Source organism: Amphibalanus amphitrite, unplaced genomic scaffold, assembly GCF_019059575.1.
Source record: "Amphibalanus amphitrite isolate SeventyFive unplaced genomic scaffold, NRLGWU_Aamphi_draft 000407F_arrow, whole genome shotgun sequence".
Taxonomy (NCBI): domain Eukaryota; kingdom Metazoa; phylum Arthropoda; class Thecostraca; order Balanomorpha; family Balanidae; genus Amphibalanus; species Amphibalanus amphitrite.
In genome coordinates, this window is record NW_024881901.1 from 211,083 (window position 1) to 232,607 (window position 21,525).

The window sequence follows — 21,525 nt, forward strand, 5'->3', positions numbered from 1 at the left end:
CAAATACATATGCAATAGCCAATATATGAATTTATAATAAATATATTTTAATAAGCACTGCTACAAACCACCTAAGATATTCAACAGTGACAACAGTCACAACGGCAATAATAACGGCAACAATAAACAAGACAAAAGAACAACAATAAAACGGCAATGACAACAATGAAAGACATGTTATAAAAGTATAACACTGTACGGCGAGCTGGTATCGATCGCCACACGCCGTCCCAGAATCGACCCGCACAGCGGTGCCAACACCCGAGTAAATGCATTTTACAGGACGGCGTGCGTAGGCACTTCCATGTGTCAGGACGAAGGGCAAGCTCGGGACCATGAGCGCCACGATTTCTACTAAATATAGTGTCTACGACAGTAACCGCTAGCGCTGACACTCATAAGCTTTGGATTTTTCATATAGATCTCATTAGATCATTACGACACATAAGATCATCACTACTTCATTACGACACATCAGACGGCGCCAGCAGTGTGGTGATCTCTGTGAGATCGTCTGTCGTCTCTCCATCTGCTGTCGTCTCCGTCTGGCCGTCTCCGGTCGTCTCCGTCGGGCCGTCTGCGGTCGTCTCGCTGGTCCCCTCTCCAGTCGTCTCGGTCGTCCCGTCTCCGTCTGAGGGCTCAGTGGTGCCGGAGGCGGCGGACCCGCTCTCCCCGTCTCCGTCGCTGGTCTCCGACGTGACCCCGTCCTCGTCCTCCTGTGAGTCCTCGTCAGACGGGGTCAGGTCGGAGATGATTTCGTCCGCCAGAAGGTGACGCTCCTCGTCCGAAGAGCCGGTGGCCTGAGGAAGGTGACGACAATAATTGAGTCAGGTGAAGAACCGGAGAGGTAGTTTTTGCATTAGGTACTTCCGGCCAGTTAGCGGTGCATTGACTGTGAGTATCACGCTACTCTGACTGACCCTAGCGCGTCGCGTGGTGAAGAGCCATCCGTGCGCCTCGGAGAGGTGGCGGCGGGCCAGCAGCGCATTAGAGGTGGACGTCTGCACCAGCCGGAGCATCAGCAGGTTCAGCACGCGCACCCCCATCAGCACCAGCAGCGCCACACCCACGCCAGAGAGGCGGCCGTTCAGGAACGCCTCCACCTGGCCGGCAACGAAACGGCAGCGGACGGCGCGGACTTACGTTGGACTCGTGGCTTACAACTGATTTACACTCGCTGACAAAATACTGCTAGGATAGCTCAAATGGAGTAATAGTACGAAATTGACATTGAAGCATTGCAAAAGCAGCGGTGTTCATCATCTCCCAAAACTATAAACATTTAAATGCGCATGGTTAGGCATACTAAACTAAGCTGAATCAGTGCTCTGTTTTGATTAGTCGGTGTAGGCTATACCTACTTGCTATCTACTCAGATTATGTGCAAGAACCGACACTGATTCTACAATCGACGAATGAATCGAGAACTGTAAGGCTTTGGCTAACCTGTTTGGGACAGCCCCGTTTGAATATTGTGGAGTTGGTCTTGAAGTCGTAGGCGTACAGCTTGAAGACGAGATACTGCCGCACACACCAGGTGGACGCGGCGTCCGGGCGACAGCAACTGAACGGTACCTCCGCGAACGACGTCGTCGCCACGTACTCGTCGATGAGGCCGTCACCGACCTATCGTAGAGCGATGGGACCGTCATCTACCCGTCAAGCAGCGCTCGGATGTTGTGCGCAGCATGCAGCGGGCCCTTGTTTCTAAAACAAGCAACAACACACATCGCATTCCGTGATCGGTGATAGCGAATATGCTGTCCATCAAGACATGTTGTTTGCGTGCTGACGCTGAGTGGTGACTAAAGGGTAGGGTGCCTGCTCCATAACCTTCATTTTGACATGCATGCTTTTCTGTTCTTAGATGTCTAAAATACGTTTAAACTGTAAATAATTAAAATGCAAATGCATTTTATGTGTTCGGGGATGCATGAAGTTATGATGATTAAGTACCGTAGCACAGATAACAGTAACAGTAGTACTAGTACTACTGTTATCTGTGACCGTAGGTATATACCCCATACCAGCATAGATGGTAATAACAATTTGACAATCGACATCGCTATGATATAAAATATAAATGCGACCTACCAGTTTCTTGACACGGTCCTGAAGGTAAGTCAGTCTGGTTTCCCACGACTTCTCGTAGTTGGACATAAGCGACATGTCCCTCCAATCCGGATACCGCTCGACCTGGCAGTCACGAGCAATTCAGTTTCTTAATTTTTGATACCTACCGGTCTACCTCAATCTATAACGAACGTCGTCAAAAGGCATCTGTTTGCCTAAAAAATACGGACGAGGACCAGCAGACCCACATACGAAGTGAATGCGTTATAATAGACTGACATTCACAATCAGGGTCATGTTTCTGAGCTGTGCTTAGGCATATTAAAATGGACAAGTATGTAGTAAAGAGCAAGTGGTCTACAAATATATTAAAGAAGCAATTACAAATCAACCGGACCGGTTTTGTCGTCTACAAAAGACTTTTTCAGCGCTTTTTCAAAAACGCTGGAGTTTCCTTTTTTTAAACGACGAGGTATTTTATAGACGTGCTATATATTGTTCACATAAACACAGGATAGAGACTTAACTCATGATAATGCAGTTGCACATTTCGACCTGCACGCAAGAGCGTCCGTCGCTGACCGGCGCTCCACCAGCTCTCCCCCGGCCGGGCCACGGCCAGTCGGCGTCACCTTGCCCACGTGACCGCCGCGGGGCAGGTCGGCCGCCGGCCTCCCCACGCGGCCGGCTCGACGCCGGCTGCCGGCCGCGTCGGCCCAGCGTCAGTTCATACGACACTACAAGACGTAACCGGTCCGCTTGATTTCTAATTGCTTCTTTAATATATTTGTAGACTACTTACTCTTTTCTACGAATTTGAACCGGTGCGAACGACTTTAGCGAGTGTCATTTGAGCGAACGTCATTGGAGCGAACTGTTTTCAGCAATTGGCAATTCAGCCATTATATCAATTTAAGCGATCATCAAAAGTAGCGGTATCATTGTGAGCGAAAACTTCGTTTCAGCGACACTTATTTCGCCGACTGCTATTTAACCCTCGCATGTGTAGGGGGGGGGGGGGGGTCGGATGGACCCCCCCCCATGGTTTTTCGCGAATAACTCGCGTAAAAAGCGGCCGATCGCGACGAAACTTTCAGTACCCTCACATTGATCAATTTTACACCTACCCTGAAAATTTCATGACCCTGACCCAAATGACCTTTGACCTGGCTGTGACCTCTTTTCCGAGACCATGTTTGGCCGGAATCGCGATTCTGCGTATGTCGGCTCGCATTAGCCGCGCGTTTGCAAGCTTTTCGTGGTTTCAAACGTTCAAACATGTGATTTGATGTTGCTTCCATGCATTAGGGTGGGTGTCAAGGTCACCTGAAGGTCAGGTCAGGTCATTGACCTTTGGTGACCTCGGGTGACCTCGGTTCACTTTTTCGAGCTGTACATGTTTCTAGGCTAGTTTTTGGAGCTGAATTCGAATTTAGCAAACATTTGAACATTTACGAAGTAGTTTTGGTGCCTTCGTAACATGTTACGAAGCTGTCAGAGGCGGTTGACACGTACTACTAATACCCGTCACGACGCCTACAGGTTGACCTGACCTGACCTGACCCGACCTGGTCTAAATGCTTAAAGACATCATCTGTGATCAAAACTAACACGATATTCGTGATCAGCACCCCGAAAAAACCCTTAGCAGCCACACTTTACGACTTTCTAACAGGTCCCGATTTTCCCGACTTTGGGTCATTGACCTGACCTGGAAGGTCAACCAATGACCTAGGACCTTAAAATTGGGTATCATCGGCTTCCTCTCGTCACGGGCAACACGCTCGTTTTTCCGCGAAGCTCTAGCTCCATCAGGGGCCAAACGGCAAGGGGGGGTCCAACCGACCCCCCCCCCCCCTACACATTAGAAGCTGGCAAACGCCGCACACATGCGAGGGTTAACCCTCGCCGGCCGAGGGGGGGGGCGGGTGCCGCCCCCCCCCCCATAGGGTTTTTTTGCGATAGCTCCGAACACGCTGGCGATAGAGAGCTGAAACTTGGCATACCTGACCTTTGATCTAAGCCGGATCTTTTGACACCAACCGCATTTTTGGGTCAGGTCAGGTCAGGTCACTGACCTATGACGTCATAAGTGAACCTCTGCACGGTCTTCAGATGTCGCAACTTCGCAACGCTCTCACTGCCAGAGGAGATGTCACAGGGAAATGAAACTTGCAGGATCTAGTATCCATTATGAGTCCCACAACTTTTATATCTCGGATTTTTCCTAAAGGTCATATGAGGTCAGGTCATTTTCGTGACCTCACCATTATAAGTCAATGGGGAAAAATGAAAACTGCTATTCTGGCGCCGGGAACGATCTCCAACTATCTCAAGCACACATAATCGTGATTTGATGCACTCTTTGCAAGGTTAGATGCGTCACTTTTGCAATGTTGACCTTGCGTGACGTCATTTATGACGTCATCAAGGTCATATTAGTTTTTCGTCAATAACTCTTGATCAAATTGAGCTAGCGAGTCGGGAAAGCCACCAATGGACTCAGGAAGACCTGCCGAATCGAATGATATGCGACATGACCTCTTTCGACCAGCTTCGTGACCTGGGGGTGCTGACCTGACCTTGACCTGAGGTCAACACCCCAAGTTGACCTGACCCGGACAAAAAGTATATCATTCGACGCACCTGAGCGAGACAAACACGATGCTGCCAAAATCGGCGCTCTGCGGCCGTTTTTTGCGAAGTTATTCACCAAAAACTGAACCGTACCTTGGGGCACTTGACCTGACCTCAGAGGTCACCGGTTGACCTAGGACCTTAAAATCGGGTACCAATCTCTGCGTCTCGTAACGGCGCACACGCTCGTTTTTTCCGCGACGCGCTAGCTCCACCAGGGGCGAAACGGCGAGGGGGGTCGTACCCGCCCCCCCCCCCCCTCGGCCGGCGCGTATGTAGAAAACCAATAGGTCCGGCGAGGGTTAAGTTGTCATGTTGAGCGAAACACTTCAGCCTCCCGTTACGAAGTGTTTGCTATTACGTTTGCGAATTATATATTCAAGGTGAGGTTTTACCACTTGTGGCTAAGCACACTGGTTCAAAGATAATCAAAATACTTTTAGCGACTACCTTGTGTTCGATCCATCACCAGAATATGCCACATTCTCCGCAGCGCTGTCGTGCAGTAGTCCGGGCCTATACCTTTTTTGCTGTGCGTAGGTATACCTTTTTGCCGGTGGCGTAGTAAGTGTCACGATAGTAGAGCACGGTGGGATAGCGGTTGGCCAGCCACTTCCGGGGTTGCCAGTCGGCGATAAACCAGTCCTGCGGAGGTGCAACAACTCAATATCAGATCCATACGAGAGGTAAGGTACGGACTGCCGTAGGTAAATGAGTCTCTGCATAGGTATATTTTGCACAACACATATAAAGAAGGATGCCAGGATGAGTGTATAATTACTTCAGAATTTATGCTCTCAAATTTAGGGTGTGATTTATACGTGCATACAGCTATCTTCATATATGCTATACAGCATTGAGTTTTTGGCGATGTATTGACGATGATGTAAAAATGATGCGTATTTGGTTGTCCTCTGACCGTAACTGACTGCTAATTAAACTTAAAGCACTTAAATCAGGCGGTGAGCACGTGATTCGGCGCTGTGAACCACGTGGACGGCGATGGCAGGCTACTCGCGTGACTGTACCCGGCTGACCAGTGCAAAACGCACGTGAGCCCAACGTGTAAATAAAAGCGGGTCCCGCCATGTGGCAGGGCCGGGTCCGGGTCGGTAGTCCGGCCTTAAGTCCGTCCAGCCGGGATAGACGAGCCGCCTACAAAAATTAAATTATGTTTTGTAAACATCAGCTCTGCTGTCATGCACTTTTCATACTTATTATGATATAAGAGCCTAGATTGCCATGACAAGCCCTCAGTGAAACCTATTGCACGCAAACCTTGAATTGTTGTGGAAACGTCTGAAGTAAGACTGTGCCGCATTACTGATGTTACCTTGTTAACTGAGCTCTCAGTGCAATATTGCCCGCAAACCCTGAATCGTTGTGGAAACGCCTGAAGTTAGACTGTACCGCAATACTGATGTTTAAAACGTCAGAAGTTAGACTGTGCCGCACTACTAATGCTTGGAACGCCTGAACCCTTAGACTGCACCGCATAACTGATATTGGGAACGCCTTAAGTTAGACTGTGCCGCATGACTGAGGTTGGGAGCGCTTGAAGTTAGACTGTGCCGCAATACTTATGTTAAAAACGCCTGAAGTTAGACTGTACCGCATGACTACTGTGGGAGACGCCTGACGATAGACTGCAGGGCGTATTTTAAGGGATTTTCACTGGGTCGGCAATCACATTTAGGGGCGGCATTTTGCACTCATAGGGGCGGCACTTGGCATCTGAGGGGGGCGCCATACCTACTGATATTTAATGACAAAAAGACACGTTCGACGGTTCTTGTATAACTCTTTCTAAGTAATGATTTCAGATTCAACCTACCTAAGCTCAGCGGTATTACGTCTATTTTTCCGGGATATAACTAGTATTTCTCGTGTCATAATGCGACAAATGAACTATAATTTGACTTTACGAAAAATTAATTTAAAAATTTTACCTGAGGTCAAGTTCATGACCTCACCATAAATAAAACATGTTGCATACCAGTCGATCCGTATCGTCAAGCTTAAAACATTCACGGTGTTTTATGGCTCTAAAACAGTGGTCGGCAGGTCGCACGAGTGGTGCCCACTTTATGGGCGCTGGACGGGGCCATTACCCCCACTTGTCATACCCCATTGCAAGCCCCATTGCTTACACAGCAAGGGTCGCTGATATTCGGCCATATCCTTTGACGCCTCTATTTTTCTGCATCTAAATAAAATGCATTACAATTAACTCTCTTTTTATGGAGAGGGAGAGCGGGTGGAGTAAGGATGAAGTTATACATTTTTTATTCATTAGTTACTCGCGTAATGAACAGCGTATTGATTTGTAACGATACGTTCATCCCCCCCCAAGTTAATGAATGGTATACATACCTACTCAAATATTTTCGTGACCCCAGTGACATTTTCATTGAGTTTTTGAAATTTGAATGACCTTCACTCGGTAACTTTCTCTCCGGATCGGCCGGCGGACAAAACGCAAGCGAAGACAATGCGGGGAGTCCGGTGCTCTACCAACTGAGCTACGGAACAGGCAAATGCTCACCATAGATACACCGACTGAACGATCCCTTTATAACTTCAGCGATTGATAAGACAAACAGTGTGTAACTGTATATATAAAATGTAAGTCTCGAAATTGCTATGTCTTTGACCACAGGTAAGGAAAATTTTGCGACCCTTCCATTAGGTATAAGGAAATGGGAGAAAATCAGGGCATGTATGCCTCTTTTTATAGGTAGACAAATGTCAAAGTTAACGAATTTAAACATCATACAACAATTAAAAATGAAACACTTAATAGGAAAATTGCCACCCACGACCCCTCGTTATGTCCTTGAGGTCATGTCAGGTCATGGAAGGCCTCCAGCAGTTTTTTCAATAACTTCTGATAGAGACATGCGACATGCCTGAGCGATGAAAACACCTTAGATGATTTCAGTTTGACGATACAAATCGACTGATATGCAACGTGACCTTTACCAGTCAGGTCATGACCTGGACCTGAGCTCAAATTTCCCAAATGACATTTGAATGTCAAATTATAGTTCATTCGATGCATCTCGACGAGAGGAGCACAGTACTGAAAAAACAATGTCATAACTTTCGTGAGTCAATAATTATTACAGTAAAAAGGTTCTTCATTAAAACAGCTCAGTAGAGGGGCGGAGGGGGTCCACTGTCCACTCCAACCCTCCCCGGCCCGGCACGGGTTAAACTAGTTGTGCTCTGGAGGTTAAGCCGTTGATGTTAGGTCAAGTCTGAGGACTTTATAGGAACGTTGAAGAGCAATCGAATGCGCTTTTTTCGCGGTGCTGTAGTTCTATTCTTCCCCGAGTTATGCGCCAGTTTGTCAATAAATGTTGAAACAGACAACATTTCACCCACATATCACCTTTGATGACCTCTGGTCACCTGATATTTGACATTTGACTTGACCTAACCAAAGTACGGTTAACCAACTAACCCAAGTAGTTTTTGACACTCTTTCGAATGCCGCTTACCACGTGTCGCTACATGGCCCAGTAGCCAAGTTATAGGGGTCGGGAGGGGGGTTCAAACCTCAGCCCGGCGCCGGTTAAGGGAAGGCACTATCATTTTGGAGGCGCTGCAGATATGCTAAGGGACGACAGCATCATTTTGAGGCGCGCCACCAACTTCTTTAGGGCACTTAAACCACTTTGAGGGGCACCACCGACACTGTGAGAAGCGCAGTTATCTCTTTGAGCGTTGGGGGTGGCACCATGTCATTGAAGGGCGCCATGTGCGCAGTGATGTGGGGCAAAATGACAATGAGGAGCGCCTCCGATACTTAGAAGAGACGCCAACATTACTCGGGGGGGGGGGGGCAACATCACTTTTATTTTGAGGACGCCACCCCCACTGGCGGTCGCAGCCGTTAGCTAAAGGGGGGGGGGCAAAGTCAAACCCGCGGAACATAACATTTATCCGTCGACCGGGGGGGGGGGGGTGATCGGCTAAGTTTTTACGTGTGTAGCAAAGTCGACGCCACAAAGTGCCGCGCAGTTGGCATTTCTTAGGCTACATCCATCTCATTCTTGCGTACAATTTTTGAACTCAGTTTAAGCGAAATAACCACTTCCATTTACCGTCCCAAGGTGTGCTCACCGGTCGGGCCGCCGCACCGTGGTGACAGATCGGAGCAGCATATAAAACCAAGAGAGCATTTTTAGACTATGGCATTTACCCATGACATAGTTGTGTGGCTGCGGGAGAGAGTAGGTACACCGACCCCTAGAGACCCCCCACAGGTTCCTGGCTTTCAAATTTGGCATTGGGGGCCGCGCGCAGACTCCTGCGGGGCTTTGCAACGACTCTTTTGGGGCTCACTCAACCTGCCTAATCCTCAACTGCCAAAAAGACTGTCCCTGGGCCCTGGAGACTTCATCGGTCTCTGTCAGCCAAGGACCCACGCCGGCTCATGGGGCCCCGGCGCCGAAATATGAGGGAATCTGCTCGGAACCATCGGGACACGTTAGGCTCTGCAGGAGTTTGCGTGCGTTCTCAGAACTTCAGAAGTCCATCCCTGATGTTTTCAATTAGAGACCAGTTTAGGGCCCTCAGAGACTAGTACAGGGCCTGCAAAGGCCATGACACAAAGGCCGACATGGGGCCCTCAGAGGTCAGCGTAAGGTCCTAAAAGACCGGCATGGGCCGGCGTTGGACCCAGAGGCCAGCAAAGGGCCCTCAAAGGCCAAGATGGGCCATCAGAGGCCGGTACGGGCCCTTAGAGGCCGGCATCGGGTCTTCAACAACCAGTGCGGGCCCTCATAGGCGCTTAAGGTTAGCTTTGGGACCCCAGAGACAGAAATAAGGCCACCAGAGACCGGTGTGAGGCCCTCAGACGCCGGTTTAGGGGCCCTCAAAGGCCAGTGGAGGGCCATCAGAGGTCGATCTGGGCTCTTAGCGGTCAGTGTGGGCGCTTGACCGCCACTGAAGGGCCCTCAGAGTTCAGTGTAGGACGCTCAAAGACCGGTGTGGGAGCTATTAGGTAACAGCTGGGCGTGGGTTTCTTGAGCCTCGTCACAATCGGATAACGGCCAGGGCCCCATACGCTCATGGGGGCCCAACGGCTGTTTGGGAGGGGGGCAAAATGATATGATGCCCCCTTATTTGGCCTTAGGGGATGGCCCTGATGCCTCCCCCCCCCCCCCTCCGACCGCCACTGTGTACTGTGTACACAGGCCTCTGAGATCACATACTAGTTCATGCAATCTCTAATACGCAGGCCCCGGAGATCCCACGCTAATCCTTAAGGAACCAAGCCGGCATACACCGGGCTTCTGAGTTGCACAGCACCAACCCATGAGGTCATACTTTAGTGTCGTAGAACCACGCTCATTTGGCAGGAGGATCTCTGCCAGCCAATGCTGTGCCTATGAGAGCCTCAAGTTAACCCAACCCGATATTCCACATAAGTTAGAATACCTATATCTCACATCCGGCCATACTTGTGAACCGGTGCCAGCGACACTGACCGCCAAATTGACAGAATGTGAAACTGAGCCCACTCATGAGTGAAATTTACTTCCTTTGCTGGTGCAAGAAAGACCTTTCACTAAACAAGAAAATGAAACATACAAAAAGTTTTTGTAGGACTTTTGTTCGATCTGAAAAGGTGCGGGCCAAAAGATAGTATGGCTCCACCTTTCAGCACCAAAGGGGGGCCATGGTATGGCCCCCGTGGCCCCCCTGGGACCGCCTATGGCCACCCCATTGTAAGGGGCGGCACTGCAACTTTAAGGACCGCCGCGGATACTTAAAGGGGAGGCTCCATCATATGGAGGGGCGCTACAGATCGTTAATGGGCGGCAATAGGTATGATATTTAGGGACTCCGATGCTTCGGAGGGCGCCACCGTTTGTTTGAGGGTGACATCATCACTTTGAGGGGCACCACCGATAATGTTCGGGCGCCACCAACACTATAAGAGGCGCCACCGACACTGCCAGGAGCACAGTCATCACTTTGACCGGCGCTTCTATGACATTTAAGGGCGCCGTGAGCACATTGGGGGGGGGGGGGCGGCACCATGACGTTGAGGGGTGTTACGGAAGGTTTGAGGGGCGGCAACATGACATTGAGGAGCGCCTCCGACACTTCGAGGGACACCAGCATTTCTTTGAGAGGCGGCACCTTGACTTTTGAGGAGACACCACCGACACTGTAAGGGGCGGCACCATCACTTTGAGGGGCGCCACGGATGGTTTGAGAAGCGGCACCATTATGTATATGGAAGGACGCTACAGAAAGTTAGAGGGCGGCAACATTGTATTGATGAGTTCCTCCAAAACTTTGAAGGGCGCCACTGACACTGTAAGGGGCGGCACCAGCACTTTTAGGGGCGGCAGCATCATTTTGAAGGCCGCCACCGACTCGTTGACAGGAGACACCATCACATTTAGGGGCGTCACTGGCACTTTGAGGGAGGCACCATCACATTGAGGGGCGCCACCGGTGCTGAAAGGGGCGGCATCATCTTCTTGAGGGGCGGCATCATCTGCTTGAGGGGCAGCTCCATCACAATGAGGGGCGATGTGGATACCTAGAGGGGCGGCACCATTATATTGGTGGGTTCCTCTGACACTCCGAAGAGCGTCACTGACACTATGAGGGGCGGCACTAACATTTTAAGGGGCGGCAGCATCATTTTGAGGCGCGCCACCGACTCGTTGGCGGGCAGCACCATCACATTCAGGGGCGGCATCATCTTCTTGAGGGGCGGCATCGTCTGCTTGAGGGGCGGCTCCATCACAATGAGGGGCTATGTGGATACCTAGAGGGGCGGCACCATTATATTGGTGGGTTCCTCCGACACTTCGAAAGGCGTCACTGACACTATAAGGGGCGGCGCCAACACTTTAAGGGGCGGCAGCATCATTTTGAGGGGCGCCACCGACTCGTTGGCGGGCAGCACCATCACATTCAGGGGCGCCACCGGAATTTTGAGGGCGGCACCATCACATTGAGGGGCGCCACTGATACTGAAAGGGGCGGCATTATCTTCTTGAGGGGCGGTATCATCACATTGCGGGGCTCCACAGATGCTTAGAAGGGCGGCACCATTAGGTACATTGAGTGGGGCTACTAACAGATTTAGGGGCGGCACTGTCACATTGAGTTGCGGGATCATCACTTTCTATAGACGGCTGCTTCACTTTAAGAGGCGGCATTATCATTTCGGAGGGCAGCAGCCTCACTATGAATGACGGCACCTAGCCTGCATGTGCGTGCTGCATCCTAGAGGGGGCGGCAACTGGGTCGGCAAACGTCTGTCACTGGGTCGGCATTCTCCGTGACTGGGTCGGCAATTGCCGACCCAGTTAACATGTTAAAATACGCCCTGATAGACTGTGCCGCAGTACTGAGGCTGGTAACGCCTGAAGTTAGACTGTACCGCATGGTACATAGCTTGGAACGCCCGAATTACAACTGCATACAATATTCAGAAGGCTATGTTCGTAACCTGAACAGCCGTTTAAAAAAAAAAAAAACGTCGTGGGCTGAGCGTGTGGTTTACATAAAAAGCGCAATTAATTTGCTCACAACTGACAATTTGAAGTCTTCATCAATCATCATGTTCCAGAACATGACATTGAGCAAACGCTTACATAAATCGGAGGTGAGTAATGTAAGGAGCTTTACAGTCTTTAAAAAAATCTTAAGAATGCTCTATTTTATCTGTTTTCATTAGGCACCAGTAATCTATTTCTATGATTTAATTAGCTGTCTCATTATGATAGAGTATAATATTTGTTATGACCTTTTCCTCGAATTAAGAAATGTAAAAAGTCGAAAGTGGTGTATTCTAATGGGTGAATTTTCGCCCACAGGGCATCGTCAGACAAGCAAAATAGACGTCGTCATTTGCAAAAATGGCGTCGTCATTTTTGCTTGTCTGACGATGCCCTGTGGGCGAAAATTCACCCATTAGAATACATCACTTTCGACTTTTTACATTTCTTAATTCGAGGAAAAGGTCATAACAAATATTATACCTTTGTCATAAAAGATGTTCCACGCGAGAGCACTCAACAACTATCATCTAACGGTCTTTTTCCTTGCCTTGAAGTCGGTGACTCCGCAGCACTGGAAGCGGTACTGCAGCCAGTTGACATAGGCGGTGATGGTGGTGTTCTGTAGGTATCCCTTGACGAGGGCCCGCGGCAGCGTGTCACGGTACGTCTCGTGAAATTGACGCAGCCAGAAGAAAAACAGAGCGGCGACTATGCAGACAAAAACGATTACCAACAGCTGCGGGTGACATGTAGACGTCTGTCAAAACTCACGAAACAATGCGTAGGCACTTCGTAGGCCCATAGCTGAGCATTATTAGTTGCGTTATCTCGTTTATCGCATTAAAATACGGTAGTTTTTACTGCAAAAAATTGCTGAAATGTGCGTACATATTTCGTTCAATTGCTTCACTTGCGATAAGTCGCTGTATATACAGTTGCGGTAGGTATATAGGTACTGCCTTGGTTGCGGTTATGCGACTCGCGACTAACCTCAAAGAGGACACATCCAAAAGCAAATTTGACGGCGCACCGGCGGCGTGATTTGCGCTTCTGTCGAGCCAGGAGCGCGGCGACCAGTTGGAACGCTGATCCCTTCACCATCATCAGACCCACGACCACGATCAGGCTGCCTGCACAGGTCGCAAATACACCTTCTACATGCCTTTGATGCTCAACTTTGATGTGACAAAGCAATTTCAAGAAAAATGTGAGGGTGCTTATGACCCTATAACCTGTATTTGTCGAATGAAATGCGCATGGGTTTGTTTGGTTGCTTAGTGTTTAATGCTCTAAAAAATAAGTGTATTGTATGTGTGTTTTGTCGTCCAGTAGGATCAGCACTCAAAATAATTTCATTTAACCCGCGCCCCACTGGGGGGGGCTATTTATAGCCCCCCCTCCCGTTTTTCTGCAATAACTTCCGAACCGCTTGACGTATCGACGCCAAACTTTCAGTACCTTCGGCTGCATCAATTTGACACCTTGTGTCAAAATTTGAACTTCGTACCTACCATAGGTCGGCCGGAAATGACGTCAGAGTGACGTCATGTTCGGCCGATTTCGACGCAAAACATTGAACCACGGCAATCGCTCCCAAGAGCTCAGTTTTTAAGCTAGATCCATTTTCTTTGCATGAGAGGACTCAGAATAGACTGCGCTATCAAACTGCTATCTCGGATTTTCAAAATTTTGGAAATTTCAAAAATTTCATATAATAAAATTCAAAACTTATATTTTTACATTTTTTTCAAAAAAATTTTGACTTTTCGAAAAAAACCGGAATATATGTGATAGAACGCATTATTATGACTAACTCTAGCAAGTTTTAGCTAAATATCTTCAAAAATGGTCAAGTTATACGCATTATTGCAAAAAATTAACTATTATTAATTTTTCAAATCAATTTTTCAGCACGAATTTGACATCGTACGTCACTATAAATAGCACTATCGTGTTCCTGAGCTCAAACTGCATCCAATAGACACCTTTTTTGTTGAAAAATTTTAACTTCAAAATTTGACCTTTTTTGACCTGAAAGTGACCTGACCTAAGCTAAATTTGACTCAAAATGACCTCGAATGACACAGACGACATCAAATTCGAAATGTTTGGCCTAAATGGACCATAAAACATGTGTCACGTGACCGACGGATGATATAATATTTTCGTGACCTGTGATGACCTGACCTTGACCTGAAAATCAAAGTACAAGTTTGGTACCCTCAGAGTATCTAGAGCATCTGTTCACGAGTGTGTGAACCAAAAATGAGCCTGTTCTGACTTGTAAGACGGCGGCCAGAGCCCAAAACGTGAAGAAGCCAAAATGCTAATAATTTTTACTTTGACCTGACTTGTGACGTCATCGGTGACCTCAAGGTCAATAAAATTAGGTTTCGCTCGACAGTTTTTCCGGGGCTATCAGACGCTGTTTGAATTTTGACGATCGGCCCAGTAGTTTTGGAGTTAGGAGGGGGGGCTATGAATAGCCCCCCCCCCCCAGTAGGGCGTGTTATACGCAGACCCCAGTGGGGCGCGGGTTAATATCTCAACGTTGGGTTTGTTTGGTTGCTTAGTGTTTAATGCTCTAAAAAATAAGTGTATTGTATGTGTATCTTGTCGTCCAGTAGGATCAGCACTCAAAACAATTTCATTTAATATCTCAACGTTTGTAGACTATGGTTCACATGACCTATAGCCTTATAACACTGTGGTGGCAGTTGAGTTGAGCCAGCTAAATGGCATCAAATAGTAGCCAGCTTCCCAGACCTCCGCTGCAAACCTGGGAGCCGTGAGAAATTTTGCACAGTTTTTAATCAGAGTGCAACCACCGTAGCCCACTAGCGCCCGAAGTGCGCTACATACGGCGACGCGAGTATTCACCGGCTTTGCCGACATTGAGGATGGCCTGGTTCTGTCCGAAGTGGTCGAGCAGGACGTGGTGGTTGTCCAGCGCCGGACGCAGTGTGGCACCCAGGAAGCTGAAGGCCAGGCCGGCCTGGCACGACACCAGCGAGATCAGCATGATCAGGAACCAGAACGCCTGACGGCCTGGCTCGCTCATCATCAGCTGTCGGCAGCGGGACAGTCGGCGACGGACGACATGAGTTCTGGGATAGTTGGAGGTAGATGAATATGATCTGACTCTGAGTCAGCAGACGGCTACCGACTGGGGTTCGCTGGGAGTATGCCGTTGATTTAATATTGGTTATAATGCTCTGTTATATCCCACTTCAAGCTGGCATTTGAACGTGCATCAGCAATAGACATGACGGTTCGATGAACCGTATTTGCATCATGCTTGACCATGCTTGACCAAATTAACTAAAGCAGTTATGTATATAACTAAAATAAAAGCTAGCTCTGTCTAATTATTAGCTCCCGACTGTTTACCTTAGGAACGCCGTTTCCCTTTTTCACCAACTTCCCTAGTTCGCCTTCTGCCTTATCTTCTTTTCTTTCTGCTATTGATTCTTCGTCGTCTTTTGTTTCAATCCCAGCAATTGCTGCTGCGCCCTCTTTCAACTTGGATTTTACTTTTTTGAGCTCCTTCACTCTTGCTTTTGCCTTTGATTTGATACCCATGGTGCTTTATAATAAACATCAAATAAAGATGCGGTCGGAAAGTAAGCGTTTTATAGTACGCTATGGCTCCAGCGTCGGGAAAACGCGTTATTTTAGAAGATCAAATCAACACGTACACATTATTCCCAATATTTTTTTCTTTGATTGATCGGTTAGACAGAGCCTTATAGTCGCTATTCCTTATTTGTGTCAATGTATGCAATCTCTGTATCAATCTCTCCTCGTCTTGAGGCCTTGCTTTACAGGTTTCAACACTTTATCTAGTCCGATACGTAAAGAAAAACAATTGCGATGCAAGTTGGATGTTAGTGGATATTCCGCAATAGGACATGTGAACACCATGCCCGTTCCACGTTCTACTTCTTTCACTTTGATTTGATTTTTGTCATTCTAGAAAAGGTCGTGGCGTGGCTTTCTCTTCAGGAAGCTCCTTTTGTCAAGATAATGTTTGCTGCTTAGTTACACTATTTTGTCGCTTGAGTTGTCAGTCACAGCCCGTGCCACTACTTGTTACACTAAAACGGATGCGCACTCCTTCTTCCCCTCTGCCGAATTCGGTCTGGTACCAATATTCAGTAGCCCTTATGGTCTTCCTTTCACTTCAGTGGCGCGGGAACTTCTTCCAGACTGGGGGGGGGGGCTGAACCATCATAGATATCAACCTAGGGTACCCCCAAATCTAGCTTTCTCATCGGTTTTAGGCCACTTATTTTTCAGACCTTGGCCTTTTCAACGAAAAAAAAGAAGAAAATATTTGCATAAAAAGTGAGGTATTCCGTCTCAGCTGAGTGAAGAGCGTATATATCTTTCCCGAGCGAAAAAAAACAAACATTCCAGTTTTTTGGCGCTTTTGTTTCAAATGTGGTGTTTCTGTTCGAAGGCCCATACAGATGGTGTTTGCGCAAAATTTCTAACGGAAAATCACCGACTATTTAGTGTCGACAGCTACATATTAACTTTTTGAACACGCCTCCATCACTGCTTGTTTATTGGCTGTCTGGTGATCTGTGGTATAGGGCTGTGTTGCTGTATATACCGTGTGTTGCTGGGTGATTGTGAAAATATTTTGATGATTAACCCTTTTATTCAGCGGTAGAGACCCACAAGTTGACTCCATTATAAATACTGTCTCTTTATCATGAAACAGACTCAGAAACCTTGGCATGAATGCTCTCAGGCTCTCAAGAGAATGTTGAAATTCAGGTCTCAAAAGATTAAAATTGCAATAATGAAATGTTTCACCTACCTTCCAAGCCATAAACACTCATACTGGTACTGGATGGAACTTAAAATAAAAAACAGGGGTGGATATTTAGGGGTTTGTAGCACCCCCTGGGATTTTCCACCAATGAAGTACCTATATGCTGCAGAGACCAGGGCCCTGTTTCACCGTTGATAGCAGCACGCTTCTATCAAATTGCGCGAGCTGACGTAATGTGATGAGGTCACACTAATGATGTTTCATGTAATCCGTGAGCTGTGTTTGGAACAGAGTTGCTGTTTCGTTGAATGCGATGTGTTTGATCGTACGGCCGTGAAGCTGTTGGCAGCAATATTTGATGACATCACACAGATTGACGGCGTCATGGTTTGCTGATGTTTCCATGGAAACCCAATTTGACACGTGTGATAGCAGCGTGCTGCTATCACCGGTGAAACAGGGCCCAGAATAGCATGGTCTGTGTTGCACATATTGATGCTGAAGCTATACCTATCAAATGTCTTTCAGATAACCTACCGAGTGTACTGTTCACATTCATCACAAATGCAGTCATTCTCCGGTATATTACATCTGATGTCCTGGGCATCATCAGTGTCAGGTATGCACCCTTTACTTTTTTCCATAAGTATGTAATGTTTTATTGCCAGTGAATTGAGTGTATTACAAAAGAGCAGTGTTGTAATTGCCTCTGACTGACGCCCCGCTCCCCTGTTAGCGTGCCCGTGTCAGCGGCGCTGGCCGGCCTCTGGCTGCACGCGCTCAGCCGGCCGGCGCCTGAGGTCACCTCAGAGTACCGTCTGGGCGTGTGGGTCACCGCGGCCATGGTCGTACTGGAGACGGCCGCCCAGCCGCTGGTCATCCTGGCGCAGGCCATGCTCTTTGTCAAATTGAAGGTGAATGACGGCGGTGGGGTGACGCAGAGGAGAGGAACAGGGTGTCAGGGGAAAATATTTGAGGCGCGTCGGTTCCCCGATGACTCTGCTATATCAGTGAAATTATATCCGAAGCTCAAATCGCCTGCTGTGACAGTCGTTTGCGGATCGTCGATCGTTCACACCGCGTTGAAGTACTGTATTCTCCCTACCTTGCTGGCATATGTGGATTATCTCTGACTCTCTAATCGTCTTCTCGCCCCTCCCCATCTCCTCTCACCACTCTCTCACCCACCCGCTCTCCCTCTCTCCCAAGGTGGTAGCCGACATGGTCAGTCTGTGCAGTCGGGTGGCGCTCAAAGCCTGGCTGATCGCCCTGTACCCGTCCCACGCCATCTGGGCCTACTGTGTGGGCCACGCGGTCAGCTCCGCTCGCCTCGTGGTCATGTATTACGGCACCCTGCTCTGGCACGTCCGCTCACCGGATAACTGTCTACCGGTGAAGTCGGCGAGTGAGCTGGGACCCAGACTGGTGCCGGGACAGGTGAGGCCAGTGAACTATTTGTAAAGGGGCGGGGTTTCAAATGTAGTCAAGCGTTTTCGCGGTCATAGTGGTTTCTTTTGGCCAAGTCGTCGCATGCGGCATTCTTCGTTTCATTTAGCTAGAACTTTAGGTCTAAGGCCTCTTAGATTGCAGTCAAACGGTATTAAGACCTACCTGTGTTACAGACAGCTCACGGCAGCGCTGGATCGAGTATCCTCAGAAATAGAGCCAAAGTTGTGCTGCCACGTTTTCCCAGCAACCGCGTCTGCCTCTAACATTTCCTGTCGCGACGGTGGCGATGTGACCCTTGCTGCCATCTCTCTTCACTGAACAGTAATACCTCTCTTCCCCTCCCCGTCAGCCGGCGCTGGACCGTGACCAGCTGGCCCTCACCTGGAGCTTCTTCAAACAAGGCCTGCTGAAGCAGTTGCTGACGGAGGGCGAGCGCTACCTGATGACCGCCTTCCACCTGCTCGACTTCTCCGAGCAGGGCCTGTACGACGTGGTGGCCAACCTGGTCAGCCTGGCGGCCCGATTCCTCTTTCAGCCAGTCGAGGAGAACGCCTACGTCTACTTCTCGCGCACAGTGGAACGGGGAAAGGTAGGTGGCAACGTGGCTGATTGTGTGGTAGGAGGTGTTTGATGTTAGTTTTTTTTTTTTTACTGAGGAGTAGTGGCATTTGGTGAAAATATCAGTAACGTTGACCACAGTGTGTCGATGCCCGGTGAGGCGCCGAAAAAGCTGTAAGCACACACTCTGCTATTAGCCAATAATACTCGTAGCTACTCTTCATCTCCGCTATAAGTCCTTACTGCCAGTCGTTGTGATCTTCATCTTGGTGTCTTTTTTGTCATTCGGTTTGTTTTGTTGCCCAGCTTCTATCCTTCTGGCCATCTCTCCCCTTCTCGCCAGTCACTGGAAGGGGACAGTTTGGCACCTCTCCTCCAGCCGGTGCCTGACAGCTCACTCCCCCTCCAGCCGGTGTCTGCGGTGGCGGGCCGGGTGCTACACGACCTACTCCGCGCTATGAGTCTGACCCTACCTCCTCTCCCTGCAGCCGGTGTCTGCCGCGGCGGGCCGGGTTCTGCACGACCTGCTGCGCGCCATAAGCCTGCTCGGTCTGATTGCCGTCACGTTCGGCTGGAGCTACTCCCACCTGCTGCTGCGGCTGTACGGAGGCGCCCTGCTGACCGCCGGTCCGGCCGTCAGTCTGCTGCGCGCCCAGTGCGCCTACGTGCTCCTACTGGCGGTGAACGGAGTGCTGGAGTGCTACACGTTCGCGGTGATGCGCCAGGAACAGATCAATGGGTAAGTGCCGTGGAGGGTTTATGGAAAGCAGTCGGGAAATGGTCGGTGGCTTAGTAAGGAGTGTCGGTAGAGGCTGAGCGGATTAGGAAATGACGTTCTCATGTTGGTTTTTGTTGTTAGACTGCCTTTTGCGGCTAAAGGCGAAGTGGAAAGGCCGGCCAGTCGTGTCGATAAAGTGAAGCTAGGAACGTTACTATCGGGCGCTTTGACAGGTGTTGTGACGTTTTCCGGTGTTTCAGGTATAACCGGAAGATGGTGCTGCTATCTGTGATATTCGTCATCTCGACAGGGATCTTTACTAGGCTATTCGGCGGGGTTGGATTTATCCTCGCCAACTGCGTCAATATGCTGACCAGGATATACGTTTGGTGAGTTTTTGTGTTTTTGAATAGATTTGATTTGTCCTAATTGGTCTAATTATTTACATCATTATCCAATCTGTCATGGATAGTCAATATCACGCTTTATTCGCCGATCTCGATATACTTGGATCTCGTTACTTCACCCGTCCATCGACTGATACGAATGTCTGCTGTCCCCAATAGTGTCCTGTAGCCCTCTCAATTCTCATCCCGTCCCCTCCCCGTATGCTGCTGGTTCCCGATACAGTGTCCCGTGCCACTCTCAACCATCATGTCTTCGTCCCATTTTCTGCTGCTGCTGCCCGCTCGCCCCGTCCAGTGTGTTGCTGGCGCTTGATGCAGTGTCCCGTACCCCTTTCACCCTGTCCCCACCCGGTGTGTCGCTGATGCCCGATACAGTGTCCCGTACCTCTCTCACCCTGTCCCCGCCCCGTGTGTCGCCAGTTACCGGTTCGTGGCCGGTCTGCCGCTGGAGCCGGCGGTGTCCGTGCCGCCGCTGCTCGGTCTCCGCCCGCCGTGGCTGCCGCGCTGGTGACCGCCGGCCTGCTGGCAGCCGGCTCCGAGAGCTGGCTGTACCCCAGCTCCGCCGCCGCCCATGTGGCTGTGGGCGCGCTCTGTGGGGCCGCCGTGGTGGCCGCGGCGGTGTACAGCGAGCCCCGCCTCCTCCAGGCGGTCAGGGAGCGGGTCGGGGATAAACTGAAGCGCAGCTAGCGGGGAGTGCTACTCACATGGTCACGCAGGGAATAGGGGTTGTTTTGTTGTGATATTTATGTGCATTTTGGGTTGAATATACACCGTGCCTGTCAGTAGAGTGGATCTATCAATTTTAAGACTGGTGCGACTGCAGGGGGCGTTGTGGCTATCGCCCATTTGAGAGCTGGACAGTGCTTGAAAGCAACTTCCTACCGATGAATTTTGGCATTCAGATCCTAATTATAGCCATTTGTGATGAACGATGGCGATGCAGGGGACGGCAGGGGAGGTGTGGGGATGGCACCTCCCTGGAGCTTATGGTAATCGCGGAAGCCCATTACCGTTTACCACCACTGCATAGCCAAAGTGGTAAGACCGGAGAGACGCGATCAGGCCGGATTGCCAGTTGTCGATTCCTCTATCGTTGTAGAGGTCGCCTGCAAAGTGAGATTATTGCTTTTCGTAGAGGGCGGTAAAATCATGGCCGGTTAGCGTCTGGTGGGGCTTGTAGGCTAATGATGGGCACGACCGGGTGCTGTATGCTATATGTGGTGACAGCGGCGTTCCTGAGCGTAGGGTGTATCTCTTGCTCTGAAGTCCAGAAGTCCTTATCGTTCTTGTGCATTCACTTTGTCAGTGCCTGATGTCAGTGTCAGTGTTTGTCAGTGTTTCATTCTGTAGCAGACATGCAGT

General features: G+C 49.4%; 2 protein-coding genes across 3 annotated transcripts; one reads left to right on the forward strand and one right to left on the reverse strand.

Annotated features, from left to right (window-relative positions):
• Positions 1–9: 9 nt before the first annotated feature.
• Positions 10–16,410, reverse strand: LOC122390731. 2 transcript variants are annotated; one of them, XM_043383947.1, is made up of 9 exons: positions 15,639–16,410; positions 15,129–15,315; positions 13,239–13,378; positions 12,796–12,984; positions 5,257–5,355; positions 2,095–2,196; positions 1,447–1,626; positions 921–1,103; positions 10–800 (listed from the first exon to the last, which is right to left on the reverse strand). In XM_043383947.1, exons 1-9 carry the CDS (start codon positions 15,828–15,830, stop codon positions 465–467), a joined length of 1,608 nt encoding a protein of 535 aa, XP_043239882.1. In that variant the 5' UTR covers positions 15,831–16,410; the 3' UTR covers positions 10–464. The 2 variants fall into 2 exon arrangements, with proteins under 2 accessions (XP_043239882.1, XP_043239883.1); XM_043383948.1 differs by lacking the exon at positions 13,239–13,378 and having other exon boundaries at positions 11–800; positions 12,796–12,956.
• On the forward strand, positions 15,893–20,815 carry LOC122390762 (protein RFT1 homolog). Its single transcript, XM_043384017.1, has 7 exons — positions 15,893–15,903; positions 17,768–17,945; positions 18,241–18,468; positions 18,830–19,069; positions 19,527–19,777; positions 20,017–20,145; positions 20,584–20,815. The coding sequence occupies exons 1-7, from the start codon at positions 15,893–15,895 to the stop codon at positions 20,672–20,674; spliced, it is 1,128 nt and encodes a 375-aa protein (XP_043239952.1). The 3' UTR covers positions 20,675–20,815.
• Positions 20,816–21,525: the final 710 nt, after the last annotated feature.

Bases quoted from the DNA above. Each gene is read 5' to 3' on its own strand.
- LOC122390731 (XM_043383947.1), bottom strand. From the start codon at position 15,830: ATGGGTATCAAATCAAAGGCAAAAGCAAGAGTGAAGGAGCTCAAAAAA. The intron at 12,985-13,238 runs GTTAGTCGCGAG...TGTCACCCGCAG, and splicing joins TTGGATGTGTCCTCTTTGAG to CTGTTGGTAATCGTTTTTGT. The intron at 5,356-12,795 runs GCAAGGAAAAAG...GCACCTCCGCAG, and splicing joins GCGGAGTCACCGACTTCAAG to GACTGGTTTATCGCCGACTG.
- LOC122390762 (XM_043384017.1), top strand. The intron at 19,778-20,016 runs GTAAGTGCCGTG...CCGGTGTTTCAG, and splicing joins CGCCAGGAACAGATCAATGG to GTATAACCGGAAGATGGTGC. The intron at 20,146-20,583 runs GTGAGTTTTTGT...GTGTGTCGCCAG, and splicing joins CTGACCAGGATATACGTTTG to TTACCGGTTCGTGGCCGGTC.